General features: G+C 39.5%; 1 protein-coding gene and 1 long non-coding RNA gene across 8 annotated transcripts; one reads left to right on the top strand and one right to left on the bottom strand.

Annotated features, from left to right (window-relative positions):
- Positions 1–157: 157 nt before the first annotated feature.
- LOC144060249 (uncharacterized) lies at positions 158–13,117 on the bottom strand. 7 transcript variants are annotated; one of them, XM_077579602.1, is made up of 5 exons: positions 13,004–13,116; positions 11,568–11,633; positions 11,367–11,458; positions 2,389–2,726; positions 158–1,455 (listed from the first exon to the last, which is right to left on the bottom strand). In XM_077579602.1, the coding sequence occupies exons 4-5, from the start codon at positions 2,450–2,452 to the stop codon at positions 539–541; spliced, it is 981 nt and encodes a 326-aa protein (XP_077435728.1). In that variant the 5' UTR covers positions 2,453–2,726; positions 11,367–11,458; positions 11,568–11,633; positions 13,004–13,116; the 3' UTR covers positions 158–538. The 7 variants fall into 7 exon arrangements, 5 of the variants coding, with proteins under 5 accessions (XP_077435728.1, XP_077435730.1, XP_077435725.1 ...); XM_077579604.1 differs by having other exon boundaries at positions 158–959; positions 993–1,455; positions 11,367–13,117; XM_077579599.1 differs by having other exon boundaries at positions 11,367–11,633; positions 12,615–13,117.
- LOC144060251 (uncharacterized) lies at positions 6,228–10,823 on the top strand. Its single transcript, XR_013295888.1, has 2 exons — positions 6,228–8,204; positions 8,860–10,823. It is a non-coding gene; the product is annotated as an uncharacterized LOC144060251 (long non-coding RNA).
- Positions 13,118–14,360: the final 1,243 nt, after the last annotated feature.

Genomic DNA, 14,360 nt, shown 5'->3' with positions numbered 1-14,360 from the left:
CTTCGAGTAATTAACCTATTTTCAAAACAATTGGATCAAGTGGTTCAGTGCTTCACAAAAGCTTCATTTACCCATCACTAATTACAAATACTAGCCATTAATGTAATGAAATGTCAAGACGGGGGGGCTTGGGGACCCAGATGCGGGAAGGTAGAAGTGTAGTCAAAAAAAAAGAATTTAATTACTATGAAACAAAAAAGGCGATCTTCAAAAGTACAAAATAAAACAAAACATGAACCAAAACATGGGAAGGAACAAACAAGCAGCATGACGTGGGGAAAAACACACAACAACAATGAACCGACACAGACAGAGGGAAGACAGCAGACTAAATACACCAACACTAATGACACAACAAGACACACCTGGGCAAGACATAAGTGGCTGAGGGTACTGATTGGATAACACGAGGAAGGGCAGGATCACAATTAACAAGACCAGGAAGACAGAAACTAAACATGACAGAACAAGGAAGACACACAAGGTAAACAGAAACTAAACATGACATAACAAGGAAGACACACAAGGCAAACAGAAACTAAACATGACATAACCCCTCCGTCGAGGGACGGCTTCCAGACGTCCCTAAGAAAAAGTTCAAAAACAGGGCGGGCGGAGGGGGGCACGGAGGCAGGAACCTGGCACATCCATCAGGCCAATCCAGGGGGCGTCCTGGACGCCAGACGAAGGGAGCCCGGTGGCGCCGGTCCGGAGGGCGCCCCGGAAGCCACACCGGAACAGAACGGCCGTGGGACGTAATCTTCCTGTCCACCCCCATGGGCCTGACGCCGCCATGGAAGAGGCGAAGAGACCCCGCACGAGAGCGGCCGAGGCCCGGGGGCTTGAGGCTGCCATGGAGGCGGCCGACGAGGCGCAGGGGCTTGAGGCTGCCGTGGAGGCGGCCGACGAGGCGCGGGGGCTTGAGGCTGCCGTGGAGGCGGCAGACGTGGCTCGCGGACCTGAGGCTGCGGCGGCAGACGTGGCTCGGGGACCTGAGGCTGCGGCGGCAGACGTGGTTCGGGGACTTGGGACATCGGCAGATGTGGTTCGGGGACTTGGGACAGCGGCAGACGTGGTTCGGGGACTTGGGATATTGGCAGACGTGGTTCGGGGACTTGGGACATCGGCAGACGTGGTTCGGGGACTTGGGACATCGGCAGACGTGGTTCGGGGACTTGGGACATCGGCAGACGTGGTTCGGGGACTTGGGACATCGGCAGACGTGGCACGGGGACTGGGAGCAGCGGTGGCAGACGTGGCACGGGGACTTGGGGCGGACGTGGCAGACGTGGCACGATAGGGACTTGAGGCTGCGGCGGCAGACGTGGCACGATAGGGACTTGAGGCTGCGGCGGCAGACATGGCAGGATAGGGACTTGAGGCTGCGGCGGCAGACCTGGCAGGATAGGGACTTGAGGCTGCGGCGGCAGGCCTGGCAGGAAAAGGGACATGAGGCTGCGGCGAGACGGACGGACGGACGGAAGGAAGGACGGACGGACAGAAGGAAGGAAGGAAGGACGGAAGGAAAGAAGGATGGAAGGAAGTAAGGAAGGAAGGAGGGAAGAAGGAAGGAAGTTAAAAAGGTAATTTTTCCCACAGTAGCCGCTTTACATATAAAGAAGTGTGTTGGTTTTCTCCACTGGGCTTGAAGAGACAAACGTCCCAACAGCAGTAAGTTTTGACTTCTTTGGCTTGACAGTTTTACCTAAATTAAAGTGGATCGCTTTCTAATACGCGGCGCTGATGTTACTTTTGTGTTGCTTACGAGAAAATGATCATGTCTTATTTCACGACCTGCGGTGTAAAACCATTCAATTGATTTAAATGATCAATACTGTATGGTAGGCTATTTTTTTTATACTCTACATGTTGTACTCAACATGTCTATACATGTTGTCATGTATCCATTCCACTTCTGGGAAATGCGTACACCAAGGTGATCTAATTATTGTGAGAAATCATTAGCATGATCAGTGTCTTCATAACTATAATGCATTATTAGTAATTATAATACAATAGCGTTAGAGAAAAAAGTGTTTCTGAAGTGTATGTCAAACTGGTAGGACTACTCAAGAAGGTGCTCTTGGTTTCAAAAAGGTTGGTGACCCCTGTCATAACACCCAGGATGTTTCATGAATATCTACATTGGGGGGAAAAAAAGTATTGTGAAAACGGCATGACATACTGTACTAGAATAGTCAGAGCCCGAGATAAGAGTACTGTTACTCTATAGAACGGTGTCACCAAGCTTTTTGAAACCTAGAGCTGCTACTTGGGCACTGATTAATGTTTGATACACACTTAGGAAATAACAATAATCCAGCCAACCATTTTCTTAACCCCTTATCTTCACTAGTAATAATAATAAATTAAAATTGCTCAAATTACCGTTTATAATGTCCTTGGGGAATGGATGGATGGATGGATCCTTCAGCTTTTTTAGAACCCACATCAACTGCCAAAGTTGATCACCGGGCCCAAGGTGTGACTCATTCTTTGTGGAACGCCCCGGAAAAGGGACACATTCCTCCTCTCTCCATTGGGTAATCCTTAGATCGTCTGGTGGAAACTGGAAGCAGTTGAATGGCCTCTCAGCTGGCACGTCTGGTGGCTCGCTCCTGAAGGTGGGGGTTGAGCAGAAGGCGGACCTCTGGCTGGTCTGATAGGCAAGATGTGGAACCAGGTGCCCCGTGGACTGGACTAGATTGACCTTTTCATCACCTCATCTGGGTGCAAAATATTTTCATTTAGTCACTAATAAACATTTATTCACATCCTTTCTTTTTGAAAGAGCATTTTGGTAGTGTTATTAGTTAGGAGTTAGTAAATGTTAGTAAAGTTCTGTAGGCCTCTCCTGTGGGAAAAAATTCTGTTTGTTGTGACATTCAATTAGGATCCAGCTTTTGGCTGACTTTAATGACCTAAGCACATTCTTAAATGCAAAAAATGAAAATCTTTAGCCAGTTCAAATCTGACGAGGCCAATTTTGTTTACAGAATGTAATAATTATTGGAATGTTTTATTATAATATTTATTGTTATAGATATAGCATGGATGTGCTTCCGGCCATTAAATAAATGCAACTTTCGCCAACAAATAAAATCAAAAAATAACATATAACCCCAGGGCCCCAGGGAAAAATAGAAATAGAAATGGAACATATTCATCTTATTTTTGCCGTCTCTGCCAAAACTTACTCCTTCTCTATGGTCAAGGAAATCCCCAATTCTCCTCCTGTAAAATTCATTCTCACGGACTATGTATAATTATCACATTAAGACTAACTTTTAATTTTATATTTATTTAATTTAACATGGACTGTTTGTGTCCTTCGCAACGATATACCCAGACCGACCAATAATTCCCCCATCTGAATAAATCGCTTAGAGAATTTTTCAGACTAATATATAAAGTTTTGCAGTAAATAAATTTTGCTTGCGTTTCTGTTTAAAAAGAGGGGAAATTTTTACATTTAACCAGTAAATTCGACAATGCGTCCCAAGCAACTATTTAAATTTCAAAAGAGAATTTGGGAAAATATTAGAAGACTAAATTCAGTAAGCGTAAAATATAACAATTAAGATTGAAATAAATTTTATCTTATCTTTATTCACATTAGCTGTTTTCAATTTCTGAAAACACACGAAATTTACCTGTATTATCTTTTGTACTATAAAAATATTGTAGCTTATGCCAATGAATTTTGCAAAGAATTTCAGTTTTCAGCCAATCCATCAAATATTATTAATACATAAAGTTGCCCTTAGTTTTAATGTTACCATTAAGCTTGCTAGTCCCTTGTTGAAACATCAACATTGATTGTTGATGTTTGTCCAAAAAGCTGACTGTTTTAAAATAGACAGAGATAAACAAATCAGATCAAATCAAAATAGACATCAAACGTTTTTAAAATGTAATAAATCTGTGTGTATATAGTGTTGTCAATCAGTTCGTTATTTTTATGAAATGTTTTACTGTAAATGTTATCACCTTATATCTGTCAAAAATAGAGCAGTGTAAACAGTCAGTATCACATCATATGGTCTGGTATCACTAACCCAAGGGACAGGACAGTTCGGGACGCAGGAATGCATTAAGGAAGCATTGGAGCAGTTTTTCATTTAAGACTTTTGCATGTGAGTTCAGGGTGCAGTCATTGTGTGCATTGGGTAGTGGAGCAGTTTTCTTTTATCACATTTGTATATGACGGCACAGTCATTGTGGCATCAGGTGGCGCCAGGAACCTCTGCTCTCCATCAGGTTGTGGTAGGCCGAGTGGGTGGAGTCAGGTATATTTTGTGATGATGGCTGCATCACGCCCCTCTGGTGGTGGTCTTTGTTAGTGGGGGTTTTGTTTTGAAGAGATCTGTGTCCCGCTCGTTGACTTTGTTTTGAAATAATGACCCCGACCAATGACCCTCACTCGACTGAAAACATTAAAATCTGCCCCAACAGTATTTAGGTTATAACATTGAGGGAATATATAAAGATGGGAATAAAGGAAATAAGGGTTTGAGTAAGGATGTACAAGAATGCAGTGCTTCAGAGTAAACAGGAGCCAGCTTCAAGGACGAGATAAGACCGAAGGCCAGAAGTCTGGGGGAGATTCCAGCCAGAAGCAGCCCGAAAACAACTTGGCGAAGAAAGGACGTCCAATCATAGAGAGCTAAAGTTAAAACTGCAGTAACACATAGCCAATAGAATTATGTTAGGATGTCTTTGTCTTGTGTGATTTGCATATTGTGTAGTATAACTATTCACTGGGGCAACTCGGATGAGACTACGTCTGCTGCTTGAGACAGAGGCGTATAGAATTGTATTGGCAAGGACCCGGGACCCCAGCTGTGATGTATTAGATTTGAGTGTTAGGAATAAATCCACTCGTGTGTGAAAATGCCGGCTTCCTGATACCTTTCTATTGCAGAACGAGCATGCTATTGTTGGATGGGTGATAGTTTGGTAAGGTCACAAATTGGAGTCAGATTATTAACTTAAGTTTATATTAATATAGCAATAAATTCCAACAATTATGGTGACCCCGACGTGATGCAAGAGAGGTAAAAAAGAAGTCTGGGACTTCGAGAAAACCACAAGAGTCTGGGACTCGAGGATCTGGGATCCAAGTCCACACCAGGTGACGACCTGATAAAGAAGCCATACCTCCGACCGTCTTTTCTCTTGGATCCACAGTCAAATAAGGTAAGCAGATTCCTTTTCAAATTCTGCACATTGGCAACGCTAAATTATAAGAGAAAGGAGGAGCGGAACGGCGTAAAAGTGTAAAAGTGTAAAAAGTGTGGACATTAGTAGGGTATAAAATCTGGGATTTACCTACTAGAATAGGTCGCAACTATTCGTGGTTAGATACGGTGTAAAATCTGGGATTTACGTATCGATACGGTTTAAAATCTGGGATTTACGTATCAGTGTGGAAGCGGTGTGAATGTAAAAACTAAAATTAAACTGCAAGAGAAGTGATTAGGACACGTGCGAGTGGATTTAAGGATGGCAGAGAAGAGAAAGTGTGATGAGGGTCTCGGGTCCCCTGAAGTCTGGTCGGAGATTAATGGTCATTACGGTAGGATGGAATCACAGTTGATTAGTGGAATAGAAAGTAAGAGAATTAAGAAGGAAAGAGAACGGTGTCAGAAGTTGTTTCGGAAATTAAAGAAGGATGAATTGTTTCGCGGAGAACCTGGAACATGGGATATGTCGAAGTTAGCGTGGCAGTTACAGGAAAAGGAGAGCAGAATGTTGGCAAATATTCAAGATATGGAGGAGGAACAGAGCCGAGTTGGATGGCGAAAGCGTCATAAACTCGGAAAAGAAGTTGAAGATGTAGAGAATGATAGACGGGGCATTCACCAATTGGCGACTATTGTGACTGCGCTGGCAGCGATAAGAGAGGAAAAGAAAGAGGAAAAAAAAAAAAGGTGAAAAAGAATGGTAAACAGGAAATCTGCATATTTTGAAAGGATGGGGGCCGTGAGCTGCTGTTTTAAGAAGGTGGTGATTTGTACTGTTGTCTGTTAAAATTAAATTAAACTAAATAAAAAAGGACAGGGGGTGTGATAAGTTTAGTCCTCTCTCCCATTGTCTCCATTTGGGAGACTTGTAGTCTGTTGTGTGTGTGAATAGCAGGGGTCGTCTAAGGCTAAATCAAATTGTTCCTGTTATGCGGAAGGACATAGAGGTCTAGGTGTTAACTACAGGCCACTATCATATTATTTTTAAAATCAGATCTGTGTAATATAGTTGAATAAGTAATAAAACCAAATTTTAATTGAAATAGACTTTTCATTTTTGATTTTTATATTTCCCCTGCATCTCTGATAACTTATTCGTAGGTGTGAAAATGATTTAACCTTTGTCTTTATCTGAGTCCCATTCTAGAAGTCTGGAAAGGACTTCCATCCAAGTGGCCAGGGTGACTGACAGCTGTCACATTTTCTTAAATTTGAGGTAACACGTAATGAAGATGTCTATGGTAGACATATGCGTAAATATAGTACTACTACTTGCTATAGTGTAGTGATCAAATTCAAATAAAACCACAAAATGAATAAATTAGGGGTTTGGAAAACAAAATATTTTGGGGGAATTTTTTATTTTATTTTTTCTTGGAAATTGAATGACAACAAGCAGTGTTCTCTTGCTATGATCTCATCTCCCTCTGTCTGTTCCGAGTGTATAAATGTTTCAGGCAGGTTCAATCTTTGACTGAAAGGTGTTTCACTTGGGTGACTCAACCGAAAAGTGCTGGAAATGGAATGAACAGCATTCTCCTGCTATGCTTGATGTTCAGAGTGGAAGGCGAACTGAACAATGGTCACTTTCGGGGGGGAAGTGACCACACGGACTGCAAAAAGGATGGTACACTGTAAATCCGCTCGTCCTGTGACTGTTCAATGACTCTTATGCATTGTTTGAGCAGAATGTCCAGCAACTTTTTGAGCAGACAGGATAATCATCGATTCTGCCATGACGAACTTTTCCTGAGAACTCCAGTACACAAAGCCCAGTGCCCGCTTTGAACTTTGCCCTGCATAAACTGCTATCGACAAGGACAGGAAGGAATATGAACTACAGTTGTGGACTCAAAGTTCTGGAATCATCTGAGTTTGGTGCCTGAGGTCGTATGTTGTATTCTGTTTGTAGACATTTGCACTCTGTACTATGTCAGAAAGGAAATGTGATCTATAGCAACGCAGTTTCGGAAATTGAGAACAGCTTATGTGAATTAGGGTAGTATAAAATTTAGTCTAATCTTTAAATACTATATTTTCCGTTGTTTGATGCTTGTTGAATTTGGCCTTCTATTTTTTCCCATTTCTCTTTTATAATTTTGGCTTCTCAGAGTGGACTCACTCAGATATGGAACACTTACGGCGAATTTGCTGGTTAAATTTTTAATTTTGATTAAGCTCAACAGCACTGATCTTTGGATTCCACGGGGAATGCACAAAGGCAAAGTTCCCTGCTGTGTTTTTACAAAGCCCCCACTACTCTGTAGAAGAGGTGAGGTTAGTTAGCATTTTAAGAATACTTTTTGGTTGGTGTAAAGTAGGGATTTTGTTTTGTTTTTCTGATTATAACTCATTTCTTTTATTAGTTGAGATGGCAGATATTTGGAAGATTCGTGACCTGCAATAGATTAATGGGGTTATTTTAAATCTTTTTCTCATCTCTTCCTGACCCTAAAAGTCCTCCGCTGCAGTATCTTAATTTACATCTGCTTAAATTGGTTGTTTTTCTAATCTACAGGATTCAAATTTACATTACAAACTCTTGCCTCAAAGGCTTTTGTTTTTATGGCTCCTGGCTAGCTCAGCTGGAGATCTTTTTATAGTTCTGGTGTTGGCCAAATTGTCACAATTTGGTTGTTTTTTAATCTACAGGACACAAGGTGTCTGTTTTTCCTCTTTGAAGCAGCAATTTGGAAGCGGCTGCAGTTTTCACATTCAGGTCTGAAATGATCAAAATTGATCTTTATCAGATGGGGGAATGACTGGTCTGTCTGTGTATGGTTGAAAAGGAAGTCTGATGTGAGAATGACTGGTCTGTCTGTGTATGGTTGAAAAGGAAGTCTGATGTGAGAATGAAGTTTGGTGTGAGGAATTTACAGGCAGCGAATGAAGAGGATGGGAGTTGGAAAAATAAGTTCTACAAAGATGACAAAAGACGACCCTTATAGCAGAAATACGGTAAGTATGTTCCATCTCAGAAACAATTGAAAAGTATAATTTCTAGAGCCCATGGAATATGCCATTTAGGTGTGGAAGGAACATTGACACACCTGGGTGACATTTTTTCATGAGACAAGTTGTTAAAAATGAACTGCAGTGTTTATTTAAGGTATAAGTATAAATCTCTTCTCAGACTGTTCATGGCCCGGCCGGACATGAATAGTTCTGAGTTAAGATGATGTTGTTTTTAAATGATTTACACTGCTATAATAAGAAACCAGCGTTAAAAATACAGAAATTTGATGTACGACAAAGAGCAACATTATGCTCAGGCATTGGAGCTGTGGATTGAGACCACAGGTAAACACCCAGGCAGCTACCCTGAAGCTGAGATGATGTTCAGGACGGCGATGCTGAACGGCCTCCCAAATGAGGTGCAAGCGATTATGAGAATTGAAACTAAAGGACAAAAGTGGTACCATTACTCACAGTTGCGCCCGGCCCCAGACTTTGTGCCTGCCAATGGTGAGCTTAAAGATTGACTGCCCGGACGGGCAGGTCAAGAGAGGGAATGTGACAATGGCGAGAATTGGATCAAAATCGGACTCGGAAGTGTCTGAACAAAATCGACGACGATGCAAATGTTTAACTTTATTGACTATTTTGTTTGCAGGCTTGTGCTTTGTGTGGACTATGTTAGCGTTTGAACATATGGTGCGGGATGATAGAAGTGATGGAACGAAAGGAGAACGAGTGATGGTGTATCATTCCTGTAATGGAACGGTATGGTATGAAGCAGAGCAAGATGGTGGTAAGACGCTGACACAGACACAACAACTACTGTTAAATCTGAAGTGTAAACAACCGACACAGGTGAACACTTGGGTGAAAGTTACATGGGAGTGGCCCTGGGATTGGAAACATCCAGGAGGCATGGTGTAATGAAAATGTGTCTTTGCCAGCAGGAATACCTCTCGCTCGTGCTGATGTTTGGCTGTGGTGTGGAGAGAGAGTGTTGTACGATAGGCTTCCCCCCAATGCCTCAGGTAAGTGCGCCCTAGTAACGCTGATCATGCCAATTAGTGTGACAGCATTAGACATGGCCAGAATAAATTGGGAAGGCGTTAGACAGTGGGGAAAAATCCCCGTCCTTGGGAGAAAGAAAAGGGACATGCAAGAATGGTTAAGTGCAGGAGACCCCACGTATATCGATGCAATTGGAGTTCCGAGAGGGGTCCCTGATGAATATAAATTGGCGGATCAAGTTGCAGCAGGATTTGAGAGCATTTTCCTGTTCATTACAGTAAACAAAAATGTGGACCGAATAAATTATGTCCACTACAATGTCCAACGATTGGCAAACTTTACCACCTCGGCATTTCAGGCAGTGCACGAGCAATTAGCAGCCACGTCCCTTATGGCATTCCAAAATAGAATGAGCTTAGATATGGTGTTAGCTGAAAGAGGAGGAGTGTGTGGTATTTTTGGGGAGCAGTGTTGTACTCTGATCCCCAACAATACATCTCCTGATGGTCGCCTTACTAAGGCATTGGAGGGTCTGCGCACGCTAAGTAATAAAATGAAAGAGCATTCAGGCGTGGACACCAGTTGGTACTCTGACTGGTTAAACGTCTTTGGCAAATATAAAAGCTTGATTGCATCAGTATTGATGTCTATCGCGATGTTTTCCGCTATTATGGTGTTATGCGGCTGTTGTTGTATTCCATGTATCAGATCATTGACTGTTCAGACAATTGAACGCACGTTGGGGCCAATACCGCCGGGTGGTCAGTATATGATGATCCCCCAGATGGACCCCCAGGAAACAGCTATCGCCCTCCGGGAGTCCGGGATGTAAGTATGTGAAGGTGGTCTCAGGGACCTGCGGCCATGAGAGAGAGTGCAAGTTTTATATTATTTTTTTATTAGAAGTGAAAGTTTTGTATTAATTTTTTATTAGAAGTTAAAGTTTTTTATAGATTTTTATTAGAAGTGAAAGTTTTGTAGTAATTTTTTATTAGAAGTGAAGTTTTTTATAGATTTTTTATAAGAGTGAAATCTTTATTGATGTTTATTCATTTTTGATTGTTTAGTGTTTTTTTAGCTCGTGTTTAATAGATTTTTAGCTTAATGGCTAGTGTTTTTTAGCTCGTCTTTAATAATAAAATAAGGTATGTGAGTGATGACCTCAGTAGTCTGAGGTCATGAGGGGAAATGAGGGAATATATAAAGATGGGAATAAAGGAAATAAGGGTTTGAGTAAGGATGTACAAGAATGCAGTGCTTCAGAGTAAACAGGAGCCAGCTTCAAGGACGAGATAAGACCGAAGGCCAGAAGTCTGGGGGAGATTCCAGCCAGAAGCAGCCCGAAAACAACTTGGCGAAGAAAGGACGTCCAATCATAGAGAGCTAAAGTTAAAACTGCAGTAACACATAGCCAATAGAATTATGTTAGGATGTCTTTGTCTTGTGTGATTTGCATATTGTGTAGTATAACTATTCACTGGGGCAACTCGGATGAGACTACGTCTGCTGCTTGAGACAGAGGCGTATAGAATTGTATTGGCAAGGACCCGGGACCCCAGCTGTGATGTATTAGATTTGAGTGTTAGGAATAAATCCACTCGTGTGTGAAAATGTCGGCTTCCTGATACCTTTCTATTGCAGAACGAGCATGCTATTGTTGGATGGGTGATAGTTTGGTAAGGTCACAAATTGGAGTCAGATTATTAACTTAAGTTTATATTAATATAGCAATAAATTCCAACAGCATGTCAGTAAATATTAAAAACAAAAACTTCCTTTATTTAAAAAAAAATTTTCAAAAAATTTTGAGAAGGGGAGAAAAAAAAATTTCATTTAAAAAATAAAAAATAATAAAAAATATAATAAAATAAAAAAATAAAAATAATTAAAACAATGAAAGTTTACAATTTTAAATAATTGCTAATTATATGTCAATATTTGTTATGGTTTACAATATTTAATTTAATATGTTTTGCATACCTTCATAAATAATACTTAGGATGAGATAGGACAGATATACTCTAACAATTTACAAATATAGTCAATTAATAAGTGTGTAGTTTTAAATTAAAGTTTTCTCAATGGAGGCCGCAGCCCGTAAAGTCAGCCTTTGTCAAACATCAAAGCAGGAATGATTTTTTAATTACATAGCACCTCAAATTATGTCAAAAATGTGATTCTTCCAGATAGCTTCCTCATGGAGCGGTCCCATCTTCCAGGGTATGTACTGCAATTCTGGAATGAGACTTCAAATGTCGAATTCAAAGGTTAAATATATTCAGGAGAGATTAAAATTATTTTTCTATTTATAAACATGGGAAAAAACTCCTTTTTAAATTATAATTAACACATTACTTAATCCCCAGGACGGGAGATAAGGAATTTGTCGTCTCCACTCCTTCTAATGGGTGATAGCCGCTTCTGAAAAGATATTTCAAGATTAAATAATGTTCTCGCGTACGAGAAAAATCATAAGGGAAAAACAATCATCTTATAACAAAATATTCCACATTAGTTGCTATTCAAATTATTCGTTTTTAATTAATTATTATTATTATTAGAATAAGAGTAGAGACTAAACTATTTAATCTAAAAACAATCCCCAAAAAATTTATATATTTTCTCATTAAACTTTAAAAGCAGATTTAATTAACGCACATACAAACGCAACAATGACGCATTTAACAACGTGTCTTTTATTTAAAAAAAATTGTAATTGCCTATTTGTAAATGTTCCAAGGCTGTTACTATTTTAAATTTTTGGAAAAAGGGTGACATCTGGCGGTCAGCCAGAGTCATAGCAACTACAATCAGTCAAAGTTATTTATGTTCAATAAGCATCATATATGCATTGAAATTTTTACAATATCTTAAAACTATACCTCTCTATGTTATTTGTGTATTAATATTCGTTCGTTTTATATCAAACATAATTTTAAATATGACGTATTTGCACTCGTGAAGCCAGATTAAGTATTCAACATTAGTGCTTAAGAAATTTATAAAAGGGGCTTATAAAATCAGTTATGGCAACAATTTATGTAATGTCGTTCAATTATTTAACGCAGACGCTTGCGGTTTTAGCGTTAGAAATTTTTATTAGTAATATATCGTCCAAATCAATTTATCCCGTTCAGCGTTATTAAACGGTTTCATTTATTTTATTACGTAAATTCAAAATCATACGAGCTGTTTGTATAAAACAATCGAAAGTCAATATTACAGCATTAATCATCATTTAATACACTTTTCTTAAAGTTACGTCCGGGATATTCCTCTATATAAAAATTACATACACTCATAACATTATTAACGGGCGGTCGCCGTGTACGCAGATTCAAAGTTAAACTGCCGCCCCCAAAACCATCGAACAAATGCCATATCTTATTAGAATAAACTAACCTTTTCCACAATATAATCAAGTCCCGTCGTTCAGTATTAAATAGATTTTAAGTCATTATTTAAACGGTAATATTTAATCCGGAATCTTTAGTTCCGTCTAGCGGAATTAATATCAGGTCAAATAATTTAGTCCTTCAGAATAAAAGCGTACCATAGCCCCAACATTTTAAGTCATTATTTAAAGTTATTTAAATGGTTATAACTTCACCAAAATACCTAAAGCTAGTATTCTAGCATTATTCATCATCATTTTATCCAAAAATACACAATCCACGATTATGTCTCGCTCCCGTTTCACTCGAAGAAATTACCGGTTCTATCTCGTTTGTTTTACGTCGAACGCCTGGCGATGCAAGTTTTAACGTTCCCCATCAATAAAATTAATTTACCGTAGCTTATAACGGCGCCATAAGATTTATTCCACCGCAATCGTATATCCATTTTATCAGTTTTTCAAACCCCGGATATGTCTACTGGGCATTTCTCCGATCGCAAATGCGCATGCGCTTTCAACCTTTCCTAGCGTCATCCCGTAGTTTAACGGGAGCTTATTCGGGTCAAACAATTATATTACGCGCTCGAATAAAGCGTACATTTCTCTTCTTATTTATTGACTACCGTATGTTATTAGCTTATTATATTATATTATATTATATTATATTATATTATATTATATTATATTATATTATATTATATTATATTATATTATATTATAGTTAAATCGTATTAATATTTAGAAATTTTAATTAAAAGAGGCAGTCTATCGGCATTTTAATAGCGTATCATCTTTGTCAATTAAAATTGTACGTCCATTTCAGCCTGTCTGTTCACAATTATTTGATTCAATTGTGCAGAATCCTCTTCTGCGCTGATAATACAATTCATTATTCAAGGATCTATTATCGACATCTACACAGCGGGCGATCTAGCTTTGTGTCAATCATAATCTTCCTAATTCCAATCCAAGAATCTCCCGACATTTAGTTTTATGCCTATTTTCCATATTATTCAAGGAACTTTTTTATTTTCGATTTTACTACCAGCGGGCGATCTCTCCGCTGCTTCAATCTAGTATCTTTCCCTAATTCCATCCAAGAATCTCTCGACATTTAGTTTTATGCCTATTTTCAATTCAGCGCAGCTCCATTTCATCTTTATTTCATATTCCATTTCATCTTTATTTCATATTAGCGCTTTTCCGAACGTGACGGCATTTTCGTATACAATGCCTACGTCACCACGTACGTGTACTTCAAACACCGTGGTAAAATCCGAAATCTGGGACTTTGCGTCCAACCAAACCACTTCAAAATGTATCACTATTTCTCTTACACAAATTCCATCCTCAATATAATTTTGCAAGACGAATTTATCAGCCGCAGCGTTCTCAGACAGACAGAACTCCTAAAACGTGGATAAAGTGTCCACTTACCTTGATTAATGTAGACGAGAGTTCCATTCGTCTGTGAACGCACCGCCACAAACCGTCGTTTTACGTCGGGTTCACCATTTGAAGAGGAATAATGGAATTTTGTCCTCTTTGCGTGTTCCAAAAATGAAGATAGATTTAATGTAAGAAAAATACACCTTTGCAAAAATGATTTTTAATCAATCAGAGAATCTCTGGACAAATAACTGCCTCTAATCATCACTTAAACAACGTGGGATTTCAGAGCGTCAAATGTACTCTTCTACGTGTACAATAGCTTCTTATAGTTAAAAAGACCTCCTCCTTTTCATTTATAG

Source organism: Vanacampus margaritifer, chromosome 11 (assembly GCF_051991255.1).
Source record: "Vanacampus margaritifer isolate UIUO_Vmar chromosome 11, RoL_Vmar_1.0, whole genome shotgun sequence".
Classification (NCBI taxonomy): domain Eukaryota; kingdom Metazoa; phylum Chordata; class Actinopteri; order Syngnathiformes; family Syngnathidae; genus Vanacampus; species Vanacampus margaritifer.
The sequence above is the reverse complement of the archived record's forward strand: the minus strand, read 5'-3'. Positions and strand labels throughout refer to the sequence as shown.

Coding starts and splice junctions, on each gene's coding strand:
- LOC144060249 (XM_077579599.1), bottom strand. CDS start 2,452: ATGTGGGTTCTAAAAAAGCTGAAGGATCCATCCATCCATCCATTCCCC. Junction 1,456..2,388: donor CCCCAAGGACATTATAAACG/GTAATTTGAGCA, acceptor GTCTCGCCGCAG/CCTCATGTCCCTTTTCCTGC.